Genomic DNA, 24155 nt, shown 5'->3' with positions numbered 1-24155 from the left:
TTAAATGTTTTGTCAAAAATAAACTCCATGCATGTGTAAAAACACTTTCTGAAAATATGTCTGCATTCCAGTTGAAAAAGAAAAAGAAATACTGACAGCATTTTCAGTGTGTTTTACAAAAACACTCGTCTTATTTCCCTATATTTGTTCATGTAATTTTAGGTCCTGGTTTCATACTGGCTGGTTGAGCCTGTGGAGTAAAACAACCTGCATTATTGAGAAATGCCACGCACAGTTTTTCAGGATAAAAAGGGAACCATAACATGGACTTCATATTCTTAAAAAAATATTTTTAAACTATTTTAGATGTATTCAAAAAACGTAAAAACTATGAAAGCTTTATCTTTACACAGATGACACAAGTCTGACAACTGTAGGAACCCCCCAAATACACCAAAAAGCAAAAGGGTTACTTAGATGTTTTCTTGTTTATCTGACTCCAAAAAAACAAGTTTAACTGCTCCTCTGCTCTAACAGTTCAACAAAGGAACTGCAAATGTCCGGCAATAGTGTGGCTCTATATGACCGCTATCTATCTGTGTAGACCTGGACGTGCCTCTGGCCTGTATAGCCTACAATGATACAATTATGTGTCTTGTGACGGCACTAGTGTATAGGTGAGTGACTACGGGGTGCAGGTATTCTATGTTGACTATGTCTGTTAGGACTCTAAACTGCTAAGTGTGCAGTGGTGCGAGTCAAGAGGATGCAGGTTCAAATGACGACAATGTATTTCACAATGTGCAGTGCAGAAGTAGAATGACACTGGGGATAGGTGTCCTATGAATGGCTATACGCGGCGGGAGGTCGTATTAGCGAGTCTCCTCAAACCATTCCACATTTCGGTCTATATACCCAGGGTTGACAGGAAAACAACAAATCATCAAATAAAGAGTTACAAGACGACAGTAACCACAATGGTCATGCTGATGTTATCTCTATTTGTCAAACAAACCTGGTTTACCTTATTTACCTTGTTTACCTCCCCCTATTAAAAACACACATTTTCAAACTGTACCTTAGTCCTACCTCCTGATTTCCCCTGCCCCCCTTTCTGATATCTCTATCCCTCTTGTCTAACCCCCCAAAAAAAGAAAAAAAAGAATTGCACTTATGATGACTGTATGTTTAGAACAACACTTCATGTGTATTTTATTATGGATGTGATGCTTTAACTTGTGGAAGAACCTATGCACTTGTAAGTCTGCCAAATGACAAAAATCTAAAAATGTAACCTTTGTAGTACAGCTGGATGCTGAATGCTGATGCTGTAGTACTTGCATTACCTGTGGTTTATTTCTAAATGGTATTTCAAGATCTTTATTCAGCAACCCGTGTACTACCCCACCAATGACACCAAACTATTTCCCACAGCATTGGCTATCTAAAGACACCATTTACATTTACATTTACATCTTTGTCATTTGGCAGACGCTTTTAATCCAAAGCGACTTACAAACCTTTTTTTCATTTTGATAGTGTATTAAATCGTACACATGCAATAAACATAATTAAGTCCTGTACCAACTTTGCATGTATTGTTTGGGCTTATTTTGACCCTCTATAACTGTATAAAATGTCAGAAAATATACAACCACTTTTAGTTTTTTCTCAGATTTATTTGTGGATGATTCTGGTTGCACTTTTGCATACAGGTGCCAAACTTTCACTTCCTTTACCTCAGGCTCTAAAATTAGATGTTTCCCACAGATTTTTCATATTTATGGATAAAATAAAAGGGCGACACACAAAGTGTCAACATTTTCCTTTTGCAATAATTTTGCGTTTATTTAAACAGTTAGGGTAAATATGACCCCAAGAATAAAAGTGGTCATAAACAAAAATAGGAGGGTTAAATCATGTGAACCAATGTTTTTCTGAATTTGATATTTGTTTTGCATCTGAATTCATGTCTGTAGGTATTTGATGTCATATAATATGTCACAGTGAACTGCCAACATTCAAAAGTATAAAACACACTGATTAACAAAACAAACTTAATTTATTTTAAGTATGCTTTCATTATACTGATATTTCAATTGCTTGAAATTATATACAGAAAAATGACTCTTGCTCGTGAGAACCCACGTTTTGTTTGTGTGTACAGTAGCAATCCTCGTTACAATATATCACAGTCGCAATCTGACTTCAACTACAAATGACTTGCAATACGCTGAATATCCACTAAGGGGCCCAGTGCATTATTCTTTCTCGGGGCCAGTACATCCAGGATACTCCCCTGGATAATATTTATTACTCTAGCAGCCCTGTCATATCACAGTGATACAGATGTATATGTTTATTATGACCTCCCCACTTTTTTTTTATCATAGTAGTTTTGTAATTACAACACAACTTTTACTGTACCATACTGTAAATGACATTACAACATTCATACTGAATCTGAAAGAAGCTTCCACGTTACATGTAAATGGTTTTTAGTTTAGATAGTGGGGTCACACTATATTCTACATGAACGTTAGTGAACATCTATATCTATTAAAAAATATTAATCATTGCAACATAACAATCTCTTTTCTCTTTATGGCATAAATCAGTAGGCAAATACACATGTGTAAGCTTTGTTAATTTAAAGGACATACTATAGGCCTGCCTAACGCATAGACATAGCAATCGTAGTCAAAGCCTTGCACCGTATACGAAATCTAAGCAGAAAACATTGGTATTTTATCAGAAATAAATCTTCGTCAAACTGTCCCGTCTGCTGTAAATCCATGTTCTCCTTGAGCCTTTACAGATTTAGATTCTCTTCCATGTCACATTTCATGACGGCGATGAAGGCAAATGTTACTGATATCAGTCTATCCAGCTACAAAGCAACACGATACAGTATTTCTCTTCATTTCAGTGCCAGCAGCAATTTGTATGATTGTCCATCACCAAAGACAAATAGGCTACATGTAGGCTAGGCTAGTATGTGCATTAGAATTTAAAAATAAATCTCCAGGAATTTTCTACAGTAGCGTACAGCCTACAAGTTACACTGTTATAGCTTACCATAAGGGCTATTTACAAAATAAACGAGCAAAAAATGCATAAATGCACAAACTTTCAATATCACGTAGATGAAACCGGTATTTTTAAACGCCATACTTTTTCTCTTTGTGACATATGCTTCACAGTTGGCTATTCAGCATAGTTGTAGGGTATGTTTTCAGCATCAACGTTCTGAACGCTACAGTCCAGTCAACGGTATGTGGTTAATAATGTGTTTAAGCGGACGAGTGGTGCGCCCTTAGCCAAACAGTGACTAGGAACGGTGAACACTTCAGATCATTCACAAAACTGTTTCGCAGGGGCATAATCTTCACGCAAAACTTGGGCCAGGTCATGCTTGCGGCGAAGGGTCCGGTAACATCGAAGCGGAGGCCGCAGTTTTCACTGACTACTGTCAAACCGCGGTGCGCCTTCAGTTCGTCGTGCTGGTTTGGGAAGGTGGGCTGCAATCGCAGTGATGCCTCCAAATCACTTGCCTTATCGACAGGTAGCACAATGTAGGTGTTCTGCAAGCGCTCACCAGAACCACTCTTGATTTGCGTGGACCAGCAATGGTCTCCATGTTCACCTGTAGAATAGTGCGCGTTACAAATGAGGCTTTTATCTGATATAATTTTTGAAAACATTATTCAGATTTTAAGGTAATAATTGTCCTGAAAACGCTAATGACATGACACCAGTCTCTTTTCAAATGATTGAATTAGCTAGTCAACTGTCTTAATTTTGACAACAACTACAGTCCCCTCTAAACATATTGGAAAAGCAAGGCTAATACATTGGGGTTGAGATAAAAAGATGAACAGAATTTCAGAGTTCAGAGTTTCAGCTTTTATTTCCTGGCATTTACACCTGGATGTGATAAACTACTTAGAACATAACCCCTTTGGTATCAGACCACCCAATGTTTAAGTGAACAAAAGTATTGGAACAGAGAGTATTTAAGTAAATAACACTTAATATTTCGTAGCATATCTCTTGCGTGCAATACCTGCATCAAGACCTGACATCACCAAACTGTTGCATTCTTCTTTTGTGATGCTTTTCCAGGCTTTTACTGCAGCCTCTTTCCATTGTTGTTGGAACTGTTGGAACTGATTGTTTGTTTCTTCAGGAGTTGCTCAACTGGGTTAAGGTCTGGTAATTGACTTCGCCAGTCTAAAACCTTCCACTTTTATGCATTTTGTTGCGTTGGCAGTGTGTTTTTGGTCATTGTCTTGCTGTATGATGAAGTTCCTCCCAATTAGTTTGGATGCATTTCTCCATAAGTTGGCAAACAGAATGTTTTTGTAGACTTTTGAATTCATCTTGGTGCTACTATCATGAGTTAAAGATTAAATACTAGTAAGCCCACTCCAGAAGCAAGTCCAAGCCATGACACTTCCTCCACCATGCTTCACAGATGAGCTTGTATGTTTTGGATCATGAGCAGATCCTGTCTTTCTCCACACTTTGGCCTTTCCATCACTTTGATAGAGACTAATCTTGGTCTCATCAGTCCATAAAACTTTGTTCCAGAACTTTTGTGGCTCATCTCTGTACTTCTTTGAAAATTGTAATCTTACCTCCCAATTCTTACTACAGATGAGTGGTTTACATCTTGTGGTATGGCCTCTACATTCAAGTCTTCTTTGAATGGTTAATTGAGATACCTTCACCCCTGCCATGTGGAGATTGTTTGTGATGTCACTGACTGATGTTTTGGAGGTTTTCTTCTCAGCTCTCACAATGTTTCTGTCATCAACTGCTGTTGTTTTCCTTGGTCAGCCTATTCGATGTCTGTTCCTCAGTATGCCAGCGGTTTCTTTCTTTTTCAGGACATTCCAAGTTGTTGTACAAGCTATCCTCAATGCCTGTGCAATGGATTTTCTCTATTTCCTAGGCTTCACAATTACTTTCTTTTCTCCCAAAGACAGCTCTCTGGTCTTCATGTTGGTTTATCTTCTCTAACACAAATGCAGTCTTCACAGGCAAAGCCCAAGGTTAAAACCAAGAGTAGACATTCAGAAGTATTTATTGTTTAACCAATCAATCTAACAGGACAAATCTGGGCAACAAGAAACACCTGTCAGTTACATATTCCAATACTATTTTTTTTTTTGTCTGATACAAAAGGTGATATGTTCAAGTTGTTTAACAAATCTAGATAAAAATACTGGGAAATAAAAGCTGAATTTGGATTTGTCATTTTTGTACATCTTTTGACCTCAAACTCAATTGTCTTTAGTCAATAGCAAAAACAAAGGAATTGACCTTGCTGTTCCAATACTTTTGGAGGGGACAGTATGCAAAAAACTGAATGAACTAAATGATGGATGAACTAAACTGAATGTTTGTACACCACGCTTCAGTTAATTACATTTATAATAAAGGCTATCATAAAGGGCCAATATCTCCTTTCTGTAGATGATACACATGAATTTGATTATTAAATGAAGTGTTTGTATTCACAATACAATGGCGCATGCACTATATATATATATATTTGTGGGTCTGTTAACAAGACCTAAAAGCAAGGAGATTTAGTGACAGCACTTTTGCAGACTGAAAATGAACCGGTTTTTGCATAGATACAGTTCCCCTTTAGATTATTTAAGGTGCTTTAAACATTTACCCTCTAGATGATAAAACCGTTTATCTTTAAAGTGCTCATCGGGTCATACTATTAGGTACCCACCTACGGCTGCAGGGTGGAACCGCACTGTCTTTGCCGCACTCTCTCTCCGGTCCAACATCTCTCTATACGTGTGTGCGGTGCAGCTCAGCACACAGCCCGACAGTGGGTCGGTCTCGCTGGGCTCCTGTGTCAGAGGAAGGTCCTTCTCTCCATGTTCCCCCCTGTTGTCCAAAGGAAAGGCAATCACCATACGCGCGGACAGTACTATGAAGTACAGCCCAGCTGGCCCAGAGATCATTCTGACCCAGTCCCAAATGTCAAGACGATTGACGTTGAAGATCAGGTTCTTATAGTGGACTCCCAAGTTTGTCTGTTTTTGTAGATTAAAAAAAAAAATTATTAGTCCTTCAGTCTACTGGTGTTGTGTGATGGAAATATCCCAATCCCATTGTGCACATTGAAAGACGAACGCGAAGCCAAGTGTGAGATGAGTATGCATATCCATGTGCTAGCTTCCCCCCGGTTGCCCTTTCTGAAGTGCGCAACAGCCTGAGATTCAGCTTCCAGTCTCCGGGGCAGGCACGCTTTTTATGCTGCCTGGCAGCCAGCCGCGGTTCAGAAACCTCACCCTTTCATGTCCACTGCAGAAGAGACCTTATGCAATAACATAGCACAGAGATGATGTTATGATGTTACACTCCCTCCGAGGGTCCTGTGACCACTTTCTTTCAGAATATGGCACCCTGACATTGCATTTGTGAACCGTGTCATGGTTCGTCGCAGCCAGAGGCCCTGGGTGAGGGCATAGTCTTTATTCTTGACTGAGTCAAGACTTAGGATGGTATGGATGAGATGGAGTGGGGCAGTCCAGGTTAGCGTGGGGAAAGTCAACCTCGGGAGGTTGCTGCGTGATGGGAGGCGTTGTTATTCTGTGTTGTTGTGTGGAAGAAATGAAAATGAATTAAATCAACCTTTTCAAAATTAAATGGAAAGCTTATTCACAATCCTTTTTCGCAGTCTTTTATTCTTATAAAATATTTTTTGGAACCTCGCATTATCTTAAAAGCTGGTGATTTTCATGGTTCACCTTTTTTTTGTAGTACATGCATAGTTACCATGTATGAGTAACCCGTGTACTCAATACTAGCCGTGGCTTAAATTATGTTGGTTTTAAGATAAACGATAAGATTAAAGATAACTTAATCACACTGCCAGGAGAGAATATGAATACTGAAACAAAATGAACATGCTGTATATTTATTTTTTCAAGATAACATTTGATTTACATAAAGATGTGTTAATAATGTAAAGAAAAGGATTGTTAGTTGATCGTTGATATTGTATACATCACCATATTTAAAATAGTAATATCCAGATAAATATATATGTATATTTATAGCAAACACGAGTGGGTAAATGTTTTTTTAATCTGATATGGCAACGCTACTGAAATATATGACACACAACATTTTAATTAGCACAAACACATACAGAACTGGTATGAACGTGGTGTTTATATCCAGATACAAACATGTGCTTTTGCTACATAAGCTACAGGAAACAACACAATAAAATATACATGGCTCACACCAACAAAGTATCTTAGGGCAGAAATAAACCTTGAAAGCAGGGAACAAGAAACATTTGTACAAAATAAATGATAAAATTGATGCATCTCCATTTAACCATCATATTATGATTTTAAGACCACTTTTATGTTTTGGGGTTAAATTGACACCAACAGTTTAAATAAACACAAAATCATTGCAATAGAAACATTTTGACACTTTCTGTATCACTTTCTTATTGTCTCCCAAATGACTAGCCTTTTTTCCATAAATATGAAAAATCTGTAGGAAACATCTCATTTCAGAGCCTAAGGTACAGTAAGTGAAAGTTTGGCACCTGTATGGGAAGTGCCACCAGAATCATCTACAAAAAAATCTGAGATAAAAATAAAAATGGTTGTATATCTTGTTACATTTTATACAGTTACAGAGGGTCAAATAACCCCACACAATACATGCAAAGTTGGTACAGGACTTCTGAAAGCACAAAAATAATACACAAAAATAAAAATGTTTATTCCATTAATTAATATTATTGTTATTAATAATATTGATGCCTGATATTTATATATAATATATTAATATAGTATATTTAATCCCATATTTAATCCCACCAAATTAGAAAAATCACACAGTATCAAGATGGTTTTTGAGAGATGCCAAACACTGAATGGGGTCAAATTGACCCCAAACATAATCTGAAGGTTAACTATAACATCTGAAATATCTCTTTGGCCTGTCTTCATGGCCACACCTTGTAACTACCCTTACAAAAAAAACTGAAAAACAAGCAGCAGGGATACTGAACACCTTATACTGTAAGTGTAGTGAATATGACCGTGTTTCCATTTCAGAGGGATTGTGCCTTTAATTTAAAGGGAGTCTGCATCAGAGAACGCCCCATATTTAGAGTACATGCCCTTTTCGTGTCTGCTTACATCCTGGAGCATATCGGGAGGTGGAAAATCCAGGTTGAGAAAGTAAAAGTCCTCCCCAGTATTTTGTTCCGATCACCTCGATTTCTTCAGCCAGGAGGTAGAACTAACGGTGAAATCAGCCGGCTGGAGCCGACGGGTGGAAGGAACACACACATGGCAGGACTTTTACTTTCTGACCCCTGGACTCTCTAACCTCTGCGTCTGTGTTATGTGTGACTCAGAGTTTTTTTTTGGATACAACCGGTTCTGGCGGAACACAGTCGCTCAGTTCTGCGATCCTGGAGCGCAGCCACAGCGCGTGGTCAGAGTCGCTTGGGTGATGACGGCCGCGTTGTGCTCGTCCAGATAGAAGAAGGGCACCATCTCCTGGGAGGTGGGCCGGCAGCACTGTGTGGGAAAGATGTTTGAGACGCCACACCGTGTCCGAAAAGGCAACAACAGCGCGCCGAATAGATAGGAGCAGTTTGAGATAAAGCGCGAGGCAGTGCAGAACACAGGTAGACTGAGCAGAAATGTAACAATGTAAGAGTGGCGTTTCACTTTTCACGTCATCATGCCATATCCGGTATTTAAAACAAATTATAATTATAATGCATTCAAAGAGAATTAGCTGAATATGATTTCAGCTAACTTAATGCAATTTCATTCTTAATCTTTCTGGCTGCAGTGAAAAGTAACTGTGAGCGCTGGAGCCCTCTTAATGTTTACTAAAACAATATCAGTTGAGCATATTTGTTTGAATTCGTCAGCTAATTGGACCAATAAGTTTGCATTCCCAAATTCTCAAAATGTCAAATGCCACTATTTTTGGCCCAGCTTTGGTGCATCCTGTGTTATCACCCACGTAGACAAAGCAGCGATAAGTCAGGAAACACCTGGAGCCTGGAGCTGGAACTGGACCGCTGCACTTCGTGCGGTCGTGCTGCTTATGAAATCACAGCGCGTTCACGCTGAGGGTGTCAGATACCGCAACATCCAATAGTAATACTGCTGCAGTAGTAAAGCATTTCTCTGAACATGTTTAGTCTAAAAACCCTGCAGTGGTGATGAAACTATTAGTTTGTGTTAACTACGCGTTAACTCTACACGGTCCTTTACTATCCACCAGTGATCTTCAGCCTAGTGGTGTGAGAGTATAGAAAGGTGTGACTTATTCACATTTCTGCTCTGCTTTCAACGATAATAACTGACGCAGTGTTTTTGGTGACTTTACAAATGTAGCACTGTACCGTTGGTGGGGGGTTCGGTTCAGGGGGGCTGTCTGCTCGGCAGAGCGGGGCTTTTGGAAGCAGTTGGGGGTCGCAGACTGTACACTGGGTGTGGGTGAAGGATTCTGGGTAGATTATCCAGTTCTCCCAGCCAAGATCTAAGAGAAATGGAACAGGGGTGGTTGTCATTGCAAAATTAATTCACGGTAACAGGTACAAGGGAGAGGCGAGAATTTGTTGTGACATATAAATATAATTAGTGTTGATATGAGCCTAACAGGCTCGACTGGATCAAAGGAAGACGGAATTTTAATGAGTGCACACAGAGAAACTAAAAAATATTGTTACCATAACATCATCAGGTAGATTATCCAGATGAATGGGCAATCATTGGCTGTATTAATTGTTCATTTTGGGTTTGGGCTCGTATTTTCCAATAAAATTCATGACCATGACATGCTAACACATGAACAGCATGTTATTTTTTGCCATTTTACACCTGTAGATAGCCTCCATAAGGTATGTAATATTAAACATGTTTGCCTAACCAGGGCTATATCCCAGAGCATTTGGAATGCTACATCTTATCAGAGAGCAATTTCCTATTTTACTAATTTAACGGTGGGAATACAGTGATGTGCTTTTCATAGATAGTTTCCCACCCACTACATTCAGAACCAATAGCCCCAGCAAACAAACAGTGTTTGTTTACAATGCTACCCAATGGTTTTTTATTTCATTCATTAAGAAGCAAAAAGCAGTTTTTCTGTGGAAAGAATCATTTCTGAGCACTGAGTAAAGCTAAAGGCTGTTATTATGTCTTGCCATGTTCTGACAAGCCACACTTTGGAGATATTCCCATTGCTTCAGTACAAACAAGTACACTTTGAAGTTTTTCATTTTTTTGAGAAATGAAGTGGAAAAACCTTTTATGAAGACCTGTGAAGCCAGTTGACAGCAGTGCAGGCCTGTGCTGTTGGTTTCATCTCGGTTTGACTCCAGGGTGGAGGTTGTGTTCAACACTGGTGTAAAAAAATAAATAAATAAAGGTTTCAGGATTCTTCTTTAACTAACACCGCTTTGCATTTGTGAAACTTCTATTGGGTCATCGGTTCCTGGGTGACTGGATTGGCCTTACCTGTGACTTCCTGAGGATTCTGTGCACTGTGGGCCGTGTCTCCTAAGGCAGCTTTCCACTGCTCTCTCAGCTTGCTCAGGCCTCCTCTGGAAACCTGGGGCTCCTTACCCAGGCCCAGGGCCTCCAGCAGCTTCTGCTTTATGACCTGAATCGACTCCCCCTGGCATCTAGGGACATGGAAGTTAAGTTCAATTGTCTCTGTAATTGTAACATATAAATACATACATACATGCATGCATAAATACATACACACACACACACACACACACAAATACACACACACATACACACTTACATACATACATACCAATACATTTCTTAGCCATGGCAAAATGTGTAGGCTTTTTTGCAGGTACCCATTTAACAGTGCAACACTGGGTTAATCAGGTTGCCAAAGCTGTATAACAATGTAATGTAAGAAATGTTTCAAAGTTATCCTGTTTTTAAAAAATTATCTAATAATGGGGTCTAATTGTGTGAGAAATATGTTATCTTTGCAGTGAACATCTGGAAGTTTTGGTATTTGTCCAACAAAGATACTTTTTAGACCAGTCATTCCTTGTGCAAAGCATTCCCTAGTAAAATATTGATATTCCAAACTAAACACTTGACTGTGGGAACTGCATTATGTTCACATGACTGCAGAAGATAAGTATGACTCTTGGAATTGTTTCAGAAAAACCCATCTGCACTTTGAGAATTCCTAGTTGACACATAACTGAGCTTTGTGTTACGCAACTGAATATTCTGCCTCGCTGTGGTGTTGCATTTATTTATCATCTGGAATTTCTTCATATCATTAAATAGCCTCAAATTGGCACCTGGGTAAGGAGCAACGCCCTGTTTCTCAGAGAGGCAACCACTCACTGTGGAGTCCAGCTCAAACCTCTGTGCCAGTGTTTAGGCAAGCATTCAAACTTTTCATTAACTTTAGCTTGTAGCCTTGTGGTTAACCCTTGTGTAGTCTTAACATTCTGTATACTCCCCTTGTCCTAAGGGTAAAAAATGACCTGCCTCATCACAAACTTTGTCATCAAATTTCAAGTTGAAAAAAGATCATTTAGGGGTTTTTCTCTGCTGTAAAACATAGTGGCGGGTAATCTTTGACCCTTAAGACAACACAAGGGTTAAGGTATATGACTGGGACCAGGAAGGTTGGTTTTTCATACCCCTTTGTAGCCACAATAAGATCCACGATAAGCTGTTTGCCACTCGAGCAAGGCCCTTAACCCCACATTGCTCCAGGGGAGATTGTCCCCTGCTTAGTCTAATCAACTGTAAGTAGCTTTGGCTAAAAGTATCAGCTAAATAACAGCAATGTAGATCCATGCAGCTTCTTGTCTGCCACTCCATACGCAAGCAATATTTAATAACAATAAGAATGAAGAGGGCGGGGAGCAAAATATAAAAACAGTTCTCACTATGACTTCTAACACTGTTCTGTTTGCAGCTCTGTTTGCAGTTGTAAAGCAAGGGCACTCTGTCTTTGTTGAATAAAGGTTATGGTTTAAAAAAAGCCAAATATGTCTGTGTTTCTGTGGAAAATTGATTGTCATGCCATGGAGGAACAGAATGTAATAATCATTTCATTGAAGACAGAACAGTTGCCAGAGAAGGTCCTGGAAGAAACCACGGCTCTGTGTGTTCCCATTGTAACGTATTAGGTCTTGGCAGGCATTGTCAACACCAAGCTCTCTGATACAGAATATGAACTAGACCACTATATTTCTCAATCTTTAGCACCCAGAACTAAAAGAGAGATCTAAGATAGCAATAGGCAGACCCGCTGCGACGATTGAAGTATATTATGCCACTAATGTACTTTTCTCCAAAACATCATTTTAACCCACAGAAGACCAGTAACAGATTTACAGTTTACAGATTTACAGCTACTTGACCAAATGCTAATTGTGTTTGATTTACCTAATAATTCATCCAGTTATACATGGTTAAACATCAAAACATCACAAATTATTCCCGTTCTTCAGATATTTTTGCAAATTGTACCACATTTTTAATTATTGCCTAAATATCCCAGCCAAAAACTGATGCATCCCTGTTATATTTTATATTTTTTATATTATATTTTTTGTTTTCGAAAAATGTGTTATATTGTACCATTTACTATTAGATCTTTACTTTTACCTTCTAGTTTTATATGTTCAATAATTTAGACCACACATCCTTGTCACAATATAATTCCCCCATGATCAGGCATACAATGCTCTACTCATTAAACATATCCTTTTGTGAGAAGCTTTAATCTTAGTGTGAGATTTTTAAAGTAAATATGGAAGGCCTTGGTAGCTGATAAGACACAGAAGTGAAGATGGCAAAACACAGATGCTGTAACGTTCTGCAATGTCTTTAGTGTTTTATTAATCTACCTCTGTCCATTTAATACACACAATGCATTAATATACACATATTCAATTCACCTTTCTGCATGTGCAAATACTAAAAGGCTTCTCCTCATTACCACCCTAACCCACAAAATATACAACATACTTATTTCTGACTGAATGCTGCACTGTTGTAAGCTTGAGCTAATTTGTCATGACAAGCTCGCAAGAGCATATTCCCAAACAAGCTACTTGAATTTCACTGTCAATTTTCACCCGCGCCCCCGGCCCACCGTTGAGAGGAAACGTTATGGAGATCATGGGTACACAGAAGGAAGTGTGAATCTCACCTGTTCACCTTGCCAACCGACGTGTCTGTGATGGCACTGATAGCCCCCGCCGGCTCCCCCCGGGAGGGCTGGAGAACGAAGGCCTCTCTCAGAGGAAAGCCAAAAATCACAGCCACCGCGCACAGCGAGAACAGCATCGTGGATCAGCAGGTAGGCTGGGAGTGGCAACTCAATTAGCAAGTGTCTCTGGCTCAGGCGACCAATTGACTGAAGAGCAAGCCGGCTGTGCTGCTTGCGGTCAGGGGGCCCTGTATGTCCAATGGTGGCAGAATCTGTTTTCCATCCCGGTCTGGGAACCTGCGTTTTATCTGCGCAGGTTGGCCTTGAAATATTTCACATTGTTTTCCTGTCCTGCAAGCGTGAGACAGTACGAGGGAGAGACTCGGGGGGATAAAGAGAGAGCACATTTTCCTTTGCCTTGACTGTTTAGCCATGTGGAGGAGAGAGTTCTGGATGAAGAGTAGCAGTTACCTCCTGAGTGATAAGCTGCCCTGCAGGTGTCCTGTGGGCAAACACTCGAATGAACAAAACATCTCCTGTGAGAGGGTTATAATAATAATGACAACGATAATAATAATGACAATAATAATAATAATCATAATAATAATAATGACAATGATAATACCAATAATAATAATAATTACAACAATAATAATAATGACAATAATATGATAATAATGACAATAATAATAATGATACTAATAATGACAATAACAATAATAATAATAATAATAATAATAATAATAATAATAATAATAATGACAATAATATTAAGAATAAAAATAATAACAATGAGAAGAAGAAGAAGAAAATATTTCACATTTGCAGTGTATGGGTAATACAATAAAATAAATGTATATATTAATACTGCTAAATAATCCATACAGTGTTTCCTATTTCCCTATATTAATTCTGCCTCAAGGGCGGCACGGATGGTGCAGTGGGTTGCACTGCCGCCTCACTCGCCCAATGTATGCTGGGATAGGCTCCAGCCCCCCTGTGACCCTGTTCAGGATAAAGTGGGTTAAGATAATGAATGGAATGGATGTAATTCTGCCTCAGCAATATGATACAAAATTGGTATTTTCCAAGGTGTGGTTGTTAGTGTTTGACCTTGCTATTGTCCCTTATTCATAATCTGAACCACTGATCACTGAAAGATGTGTGTGTATAGACACAGCTCCTGCCCATAGTCAGTAGAAATGCACACTCATTCAGTTATCACCGTACCTGTTATAGAATCTGTGCGGAGCTGTAGATGACTCAGCAGAACAGGGGAAACATTCACTGGCATATACCAGTTCTGGCCCTGTGCATCCTATTTTCAGCTGAATTCAAATGAGCTGATTGATGTTTCAGTTGTTGGCAGTAACGTGTCAGCGACTAGCCAATCATCCATTTAAAATAAATGTGTACACCTGTTCCGAAAAGGTTTATGTATATTTAGAATGTACCAGAAGTAATATACATGACTCATGCCAGTGTTAGTATACACTTTATTAGGAACATTTTTACTTTATTACACCTATGTGTATGTGATTATCTCATCAGCCAATTGTGTGGCAGCAGTGCAATACATACAATCATGTAGATTCGGGTTCACATCAATCATCAGAATGGAAAAAATGTGATCTTTGACCTTGGAATGGTGGCAGACAGGGTGGTTTGAGTATTTCAAAAACTGCTGATCTCCTGGGATATTCAAGCACACGACTCTAGTCACAAAAAAAGATGTGTTCAAGATATCTCAATCACAAAATATCACAAAATAATATTTTGTTCTCTCAGGAATCCATGTTCTCTCCTAAGCCACTGTCCAGAGATATATCTTTCAGTGAACTGGAGTGCTTGTCTGTGCTCAACTTTGATTCTGAGACTGTTCTGTCAAACAGATGTTTGCAGAGGTCCAATAAAACTTTGAAAGGGCTAAATGAAATCATATACTGTGATTTGCAAAACTGGCATAGAGTTGTAATATTATGAGTGTGCAATTGTTTGGTAAAGAGAGGGGCTTAAAGGACACACAGGCCTGTGAGTTAACAGCCTTATTGCAAAAAATGTAATTAACAGGTACAGAAAAGCACTTAAGCACTTTAAATTGGCTAATTAGAATAATGGGGTTTGAAACTTAATTAGTCAGTGATCCATGAAACTGACCGTACATGAAAATGCCAGATGAAAATGTATGAAAGAATATCAAAATAACACAAAATGGAGATTTATGCAGGATGCTGATTATATTTTTTTTCTTTAATTTGTTTAATTAGTTGCATTAGCAGTGTGCAATAAGCTATTGAAGCTATTTAAATATTTAGTATTTTCTTGTCAATTAACCCCTACAGAAACTAAGTTTGTATCTGAAATATGAAATTCTATTCATTAAAACAACACAGTAACCTTCAGCTGTTACTTGGACATAGCTCCTGACCCGTGATTACAGTTAATTAATAGGATTGCCTGAAACGCGTATAGGGAGGAGAGAGACAGATAAAACCTTGCTAAAATAAAAACAAGCACAGACATTAAATCACGTGTTTTGGCTCTCGATGAAAGACGAGAATCTTTCTCAGAAACAATATATTTCCCTTTGCACCTGCCACTCAAGGTCGAGTTTCCAGACGGCAGAAAGCTATCCAGCCCTTTCAATCATATCACAGTGTGCTGTGCTTAGGCCCCGTGAATGCATCGGGTCAAATGTTTAACTGTACTGTGGCTGTTTTAATGATTCAGCACACTAAAGCCCTCTATGCTTGACAGTGCAGCTGTCTTACGAACAAAGCAATCAAAGTTTTACTTGAAGATTTATGGTAGTTTCAAATATTTGCATGTTCAATTCAGGTGGTTGAAATCCTATGGAGGAGGTTGGATGTGTCAGGGAATGGTTTGATGTATGCACTATGTGGAGGCTCCATAACACTTCAGGATATCAGCAGATTGAAGGGTTTCATTTTTAAAAGGTCCACAGGCACAGATTTCATTGTGAATTGGTCTTATAAATACATTTTCCTCAGTATGCACACCTTAATTACATAAAAATTCAATATCATTGCCTCTCACTTTTCAAATCCACCCGTGTAATCAGCACTTTGTGGTTCTCAGAATATGTCCCGAGAACCTTAATAAGTAACAAAGAACACTGTATGAATGGCCTTGGGAATTTATGGAAAGTGCCTGGAACTATTTGCCACTGACAGAAATAGTTTGGAACAATAAATAGACTCAGAGAGCACTTTATTAGGAACAGTTTTACTTCATTGCACCGACATATTCATGCAGTTATCCAATCAGTGAACTGTGTGGCAGCAGTGCGATGCATACAACCATGTAGATACGAGTCATGAGCTTCAGTTAATGTTCCTATCAACCATCAGAATAATGGAAATAATGTGACTTTGACCGTGGAATGATTGTTGGTGGCAGACAAGGTGGTTGGAGTATCTCAGAAACTGCTGATCTCCTGTGATTTTCACGCGCACTAGTCTCTAGAGTTTGCAAAGAATGGTACAAAAAAACGAAAAAAAAAAAAAAAATCCAGTGAGCTGCAGTTCTGCAGACAGAAAAGCCTTGTTAATGACAGACGTCAGAGGAGAATGGCCAGACTGGTCAAAGCTGACAGGAAGGTGACAGTAATGCAAATAACCACGCATTACAACCGTGGTATGCAGAAGAGCATCTCTGAACACACAACGCATCATAACTCTAAGTGGATAGGCTACAGCAGTAGAAGTCTAAAATATAAGTCTGATAAATACTTAATAAAGCGCTCACTGAGTGTATATTCAGTTTTGTGGAATAACATCATGTGTACACACAATTTGTAAACTGACGGTATTCACAGATTTAATATGAAATCCAGACAGATTCTCAAAGTGTCTCACTGAGGTCTGTCAAAAAATCTATTTCAGGAAAGTAATGCATTCTGCTTTATTGTTGTTTCAACGTGGCTTCATGTTCTCTCAATGCGGTTTCAGTTTACATCAAAGTTAACTCTGAATCGGCAAGGAAAACATTCCAACGGTTTGTCAAACCAGTTTAGACTGAACCGAAGAACCACAAACCAACCAACTTTCTAGAGTCTGAGCAGCTCTGTGGACATGCAGGAACATTGCCTGCCCATCTGTTTGTTCTGCTCACACTAATTATCTGTAATGTGATATCGCCAACTATTTCTGCAAACCCATGTAAATGAATGATCTAAAATTACTCTTGCCTGCAGGGGGAAAACCTCTGAAACCTGCCAACGGTACTTCGGTTTGCCAGGTATGTGTCAGTGTTATGGCAAAGCATCATGAATCACATGTACCATGGCGGATGTGTGACCGCTGAGGCCGAAGGAAAAGAGTGTCCAATCAGTGTTTCTTTTTTTAACAACTCATGGATTATATTTTGCCGTGGGAGTTTGATGTTGCGGTCAACTGTAAGAAACATAAATTATAAATAGTAAAAAAAAAAAAATCCCTCTGGATGCCATACACTGCATGTCATCACCATTGCTAAAACACTATGAACATGCTATGAGTATGATATTTGCATGTCTAGTGACAATTTGACAGCAGCTTGCGCTAGCTGCAGTCAGTTGCTGAATCTTCAATAGATGAAATTCAATGCATACAATGATGCTAAATGTCACTGTCCAAAAACTGCAGTGTAATCTGTGTTCTCCAATTAAGGTGACTCATGCACTGCACCTTCAGTCAGATCAGATAGGCAGCTATATTCTGTTGTGGAGGGTGACTGACTCAGCTGCTAAAATGACCAAGACCAGGGTTCATCCTGGGATAATTCTCTGATAGAATCGTAATAGTTTCAGATAGTAGATTAATGATGCATAGAAAACAGGTTGTTGACATTTTTTTTATACAATGACTTTTGCATGTAATTTATCAACATGTAATACGCTGCAGAAAAACTGCAACTTCACAGTCATGTATGACAACTATAACTGTGTGTACCACCTTACAGGGATTCACAGGGATTCTGTGAAGGATTAAAAGGCAGACATACACAGTAGTTACTGCTGTACAAATGCTTCACAATCTACCAGAATTAATTTATTTTTCTTTGGTTATTGTTATGAAGTAGCACTGATTCTATCTTTTCTAATTCTACTAAAAACAGAAAAGATGAACTTCAGTCGGGAAAACTATTTGTTTTGCATGTTTTTACACCCATAATTCAGTGGAAGTGGGCTGTTCATCACTCAACACAAAGCAACTAATGCATTTGTGTTAATGAAAGGATTTCTTATGCCAAATAAAATAGGGTCGATGGGTTCGTTAAGCTGGTCACCTTATAATTATAATTTTATTTTTCTTTTGATTGGAAAGAAAAAGGCAAACCATAACAGTGGAATTGAAAGCAGAAAGCCACACAAATCAAATTGCCTGTCTGGCTGAAGTTCTTTGGAATGCTTCAACAAGTCTTAGCAATAACTTTGTCAGGACTTGCAACAAAAACAAAAAGCTTTGTATTGCTCAACGGTTCTGGTACATTTAAAAATGGATACACATCCAGGTCCCCTTGACATCTGTGGCACTGCAGCTCCCTCAGATGTGCAGTGATGGGTCAGGGAGCAGTGGTACCTCTGCAGAAGTGCGGACATTTCTAGAAGCAAAAGGAATCTGAGGTGTGTCCCAAAATACTCGCTAATGAACAGGGATTGGTCTCATCCAAGCTGAACTGATCTGTGACCCAAATGCCCATAAAAATGCCCGCAGGTGCTTTCTGCCCCATTGGCGCACATTTCACCATCAGCATAGCACCACATAGCTGCCCTGCATGTGTGGCTATATTATCCCCCTGTGGCTGCTTTAGCCTCTGCGCTAAATCTGACCAGACTGTTAAACAAACACATTAAAATTGGCCTGTTTACGATGAAAGACAGTTCAAGAAAATTACTTTTTCATATCTGGATCTTTGCCAGGGAAAAACAAATCCATATTTGCTTTACCTAATGGCATTGTGCAAGTTTAGTTTATTTACATTTGCCTGCATCATGCAAGATATTCAGACAAGATATTTTGGTTTCAAAGTGGAATGTATTGGCTTTAATAAGAATAATGATTAAAGTCTTTATTATTATTATTATTATTATTATTATTATTATTATTATTATTATATTTTCAACTATCAAATACAATCTTTTTGTTGCCTAGAGATGATTGCAGGTCTATATCTGAGAGATGTATTAGGAAATAAATAAGCTGATTTGTCTCATAGTGTAATCATAGTTTATATGTTGTATGGCTGATGTTGCTATTTTAGAATACTTGGGTGCTGTTGCTGTTGTAATTACCTTGTTTTTCCACAATTTTCCATACATCAATACCCATTTTTAACATCAATATTTTATTGTATAAATGTCACATGCAACATAGGTAAGTTTATATGTTACTAAAATCACAAATTTACTGATCTTCACCTCAGTATTGTGTAGGATTATTATATTTTTTATATATGCCACATCCTTGGTGTGCAGTTTATGGAAAACCTTTCACTGTGAACTTTTAAACTTGTTACCCTAAATAACCTTGCCAGGAGAACTCATTCCAATATGGAGAAAGACATGCAGCAACAGACAGTTGTTTGTGATCTGGTGCTATACGGGTGATGCCAAATGCTTCACAAAAGCCACACTGTCTCCATTGAAAGTATTTGGGAGGGTACATACTCAGGTGCAGAGGGAGTAGTCTAAGTGAAATACCTAAAAGGACTGATTGGTCTAAATATAGCAGGGCACAGATACACAACCACGGAATGTGAAGAAATTGGATAGAAAATATCAAGATAAACTGCTGCTTCAAATTTTTTTTTCCACTTGCTTGCCACCTTATTTTTAGCATAATTTGATGATCATTTTTCATAGTTACATATTGATTATAAAAATAATGATTTGTCATGTCAAGAATAACATTCCCGGAAAGTAATTTGTCAATATGGCTTCTGTACAAGTGATGCTGCCATACCGTATTGGGAGAAAATGTTTGTAAAAGTACTTGTCCTTGGTGAAATGAATGCACAAACACACACTGAACATTTTATTATGGACACTACACTAAAACTGGGTAAGGCCTCTTTTTCCTCTCAAAACAGCCTCAATTCCACAGGGATTCCTTTGAGATTCTGCTCAGTTATGTTGACAGGAATCACGCATCACGTAATTTCTGCAGATTTGACAGCTGCGCATTCATGCTGTGAATCTCCCGTTCGACCACATCCCAAGGGTGTTTACTGGATTTGGCTCTGGTGACTGGGAAGGCCACTGAAGAAAATTGTCATGTTCATGAAACCAGTTTGAGACAACTTTTGTACATTATCACGCTGGAAGTAACCATGAGAAGATGGGTTGATTGTGGCCATGAGAGGATGCACATGGTCAGCAGCAATACTCAAATAGCCTGTGGCATTCAAACGATGATTGATTGGTATTAACGGGCCCAAAGTGTGCCAATAAAACATTCCCCACACCATTACACCACCGCCACCAGCCTGGGCTGCGTTCCCCGAAGCCTTCTTAACGCTACATCGTTCGTAAGTTGTACCTTCGCTGTACCTTAACGTTTCAGCGTGAAACGTTCTTAGCCAAGTACACCTTCTGTACGTCATACTTTCGTAAGGATGGTCTGGACCACTCTTAGCCATGTCCTCTAACAATATTTCCATTTAGTTTGCTGTGAAGCTGTGGGACCACTTCTTTCTTTGTTTTTTTTTCCCGCCACAGCTTATGTTGTTTTCATGTTGGTGCGTTTTGCTTGTTGGTGCGCTTTTATTAAAACCGTCAGCTAATCAGAGAAAATAGTGAATTACACCAGTAATGTGAAGGTGCTTCTGGCAAATCAACCCTGACTGCAAAGTCATGTTAAAATAATGTAAATAAAACATGACATGCCAAAGAAGGCATATTGCTAGGTGGCGTAGCGGGACGAGGTGTTATACCAAAATCTGATATCACAAACCCTGTATATAATTTTGCGAAAATTATATATATGGTTGGATAATTTAAGTTTGTTTGTTTTTAATTATATTCCCACCAGTCGTGATACATGCAATATTTCTTTTTTTGAAGTATTCCTACAGTGTTTTATTGATAAATAACACTACTTTCTCTCATAACGCAGTCAAGCAGTCGCAATCCTGGAGCCGTCGATGGGCCTAGTAACGTCGCACGTAGAAGCTATCCCTGAGCGACCGCCTGAGGGATAGTTTGGGGAACACGCCTAGAAAAGTAAACAACTTTAGTAAGGTATATCTTTCGAGTTTTCGTAAAGCGCTAAGCGACATCGTTACTGGGAAACGCAGCCCTGGACTGTTGACACAAGGCAGGTTGTGAACACAAGGCATGGTCAAAATCATGGAGATCACATTTTTTCCCCAATTCTGATGGTTGATGTGAACATTAACTGAAGCTCCTAATCTGTATCTGCATGATTTAATGCATTGCACTACTGCCACATGATTGGCTGATTATGGCATGATTGGCAAATTTTGTAATAAACCCTGTGGCACGTTTCATGAAACTGTACAGCACGAGACAAACTCCAATCTTTGGCTACCTGTTGCCCTTTATGAAAAGCTTTACCTATCTATTTAGGGAATGGCCTAGCTGTAGCAAGGTATTATCTTAAGCCACTTGTGCCTTGCTGCTTTGATTAAGTGCTCATAAGGACTGAGGGGGACATGTTATGTATCCGGCGAGTACACTGCAATAAGGCAGCAGGACTGATACCCTGTTTCTGTGAAAACGCTGTCCATTCAGAACAGGTCCTCTGGGATATAACAGCTCAGCATTATTATGTGCGGTTGATCACGAGGGCAGCATTACGGCTGACAAACAAACTAAACCCTCTGCCTCTCTTTCTGTCCGTCTCACCACCTGAAGGGGGACGACAAACATGGACGTGAGGCTGCTTTTGCTGAAATGATTTCAGGGTAAACACACCTCCATAATCACAGAGAAGGTCACGGTGACAAGGTAAGTTTTCCTTCGCATAGTGGATGGAGTGATCTAAATTTGTTGGTGGTAATTTGTATGATTATACATAAAAAATTGTGCTCGTAGATGAATGTTTTGTGTAATGAAGAACAAGAAAAGGTACAGAAAGTATGAAGTATGATCTATTTTTTAAATCTAGTTTTCATTACTAAATAAATCTACTTTAAATCAAATTGAAATACTACTTAAAACACTAATCGTAATAAAATGGGCTACGAAATATTGGACAAAGGCTGGGGATGGTGTGAATTATCAGTTCCAGTTTAATGTCAAACTCATCTTTCACTGGCTGTGGTGCTTTACCGAGAGCCTCACAATGGGTGGAACTACACGCTGTCAATCATTCACTCATGAACTGGTCGTGATTCTCTCCTTGGCAAAATGGGACACATCCTTTCAAGTTTCATTCAGTCACTCAGTACACATGACTGCTCGATTCATGCCAAGGTTAATTAAGCCACAGTCTCACTTGTACTCTGTGTACTCTATTGTAGCCTCGGAATGTAAGCTTAGCATGAAATAATTTGCAAAATAATGTATTTACAAAAGCTTTTTTAGCTAATTATTGTAGCTTTTCTTTCATTTACATCCTTTACAGATTTTACACATTTACACATGTAAAGTACAATACTCAAATATACAATGCTCCAAAACAAAATGTTGAAATCTAATGGAACAAAGATAGAGACTGCTGTGTGCGAAAATCCCAGGAGATCAATAGCCTCTGACATACTCAACCACCCTGTTTGGACCAACAATAATTTCACGGTCAAAGCATCTTAAATCACACATATCATTCCCATTCAGAGGGCTGAACAACAACTGAACAACAACCTCTTTACCATGTTTGCATGCTTGTATGCATAGATATTTGCACTCACAAACTGGTTTACAGGTCTGCCTAATAAAGTGGTCACTGAGTGCACACATCCTAATATATTTGCTGAGGTATTCAGAAAATGGACGCCCACACATTTTCACACACCAGGAAGACTGGGCACAGTCCAACATCTCAGGGAGAAGATGGGGATCAGAATAACCCCAGATTACCTAGAATCTGAAGATCATTGCTGTGAGAGAGGCCACATTCCTCACTCTGTCCACAGTGCCCATGTGTATGTCAAACTCTTTAGCCTTTTCTTTTAATGCCAGTAGGTCAAGAAGAAGGCCATGGGATGTGGAATCTCAACGTCAAAGGAATTACAGTTGAAGAAATGCGAAAGAGGTAATTTCAGAGATCCAGTCAGCATGCCTTTGTGGTCACTACTGTCTTGATGAGCTCAGTCTATATTTCAGTGATCTATTCAAGTTAACAAATTCACCTGAACTACTTACAATATGTCAGTAAGGACCTGAAGGTAAAAACGTACATTTTTTTAACATAAAAAATTATTGCACATGCTTCTATGTCATTACTGTTCACATCATAGAAATAATGAAAAAGATCTTTGCGGTCCCTAAAAAGGTTTATCTCTTGTTATGAAAATGAAAGAGCTATGCATCAAATTAACTAGTCTTTCCTTTGTCTGTCTGCACCTGGATATGTAGCTGCTACCGGTGAGTTCAAAAGTTTCTCCTCTCGTGTGATCATTTTTAAATGGAACAAGAGATCATTGGGCAAATATGAACCATTAGTAAAATCGTGTATGGTGTTTAAAAGTACCATTGAGAGCTAGCAGAGTGCCTTCTTCAGTCACCAGAATCATACATTGAAAGAGGAAATAGGGGGCGGCCTGTAGCTTAGTGGTTAAAGCCACAATAAGATCCGCACAGCCGTTGGGCCCTTGAGCAAGGCCCTCAACCCTGCATTGCTCCAGGGGAGGATTGTCTCCTGCTTAGTCTAATCAACTGTACGTCGCTCTGGATAAGAGCGTCTGCCAAATGGCAATAATGTAAAAATTACTTTCCCCCAAGAAATAAGGCCATCAAGGACCAGTGTAAACGTGGACTATCAGGCAATGAAGAGCGGCAGTCTGACCCGTCCTTC

General features: G+C 39.0%; 1 protein-coding gene across 1 annotated transcript; it reads right to left on the bottom strand.

The window, feature by feature from the left end:
• Positions 1 to 7804: 7804 nt before the first annotated feature.
• gsdf (gonadal somatic cell derived factor) lies at positions 7805 to 13422 on the bottom strand. Its single transcript, XM_061215626.1, has 5 exons — positions 13177 to 13422; positions 10485 to 10651; positions 10273 to 10368; positions 9368 to 9504; positions 7805 to 8525 (listed from the first exon to the last, which is right to left on the bottom strand). The coding sequence occupies exons 1-5, from the start codon at positions 13311 to 13313 to the stop codon at positions 8403 to 8405; spliced, it is 660 nt and encodes a 219-aa protein (XP_061071610.1). The 5' UTR covers positions 13314 to 13422; the 3' UTR covers positions 7805 to 8402.
• Between the last annotated feature and the right edge of the window lie 10733 nt (positions 13423 to 24155).

Source organism: Conger conger, chromosome 12, assembly GCF_963514075.1.
Source record: "Conger conger chromosome 12, fConCon1.1, whole genome shotgun sequence".
In the NCBI taxonomy this organism is placed as follows: Eukaryota; Metazoa; Chordata; class Actinopteri; order Anguilliformes; family Congridae; genus Conger; species Conger conger.
Note: the sequence above shows the minus strand (reverse complement) of the source record. Positions and strands in the feature narration are given on the sequence as shown.

Excerpts from the sequence above, each read along its gene's own strand:
- gsdf (XM_061215626.1), bottom strand. The coding sequence starts at position 13,313 with ATGCTGTTCTCGCTGTGCGCGGTGGCTGTGATTTTTGGCTTTCCTCTG. Across the intron at positions 10,652-13,176 it reads TCGGTTGGCAAGGTGAACAG|ATGCCAGGGGGAGTCGATTC; the intron begins GTGAGATTCACA and ends CCATGTCCCTAG. Across the intron at positions 8,526-9,367 it reads AACCGAACCCCCCACCAACG|TGCTGCCGGCCCACCTCCCA; the intron begins GTACAGTGCTAC and ends TTTCCCACACAG.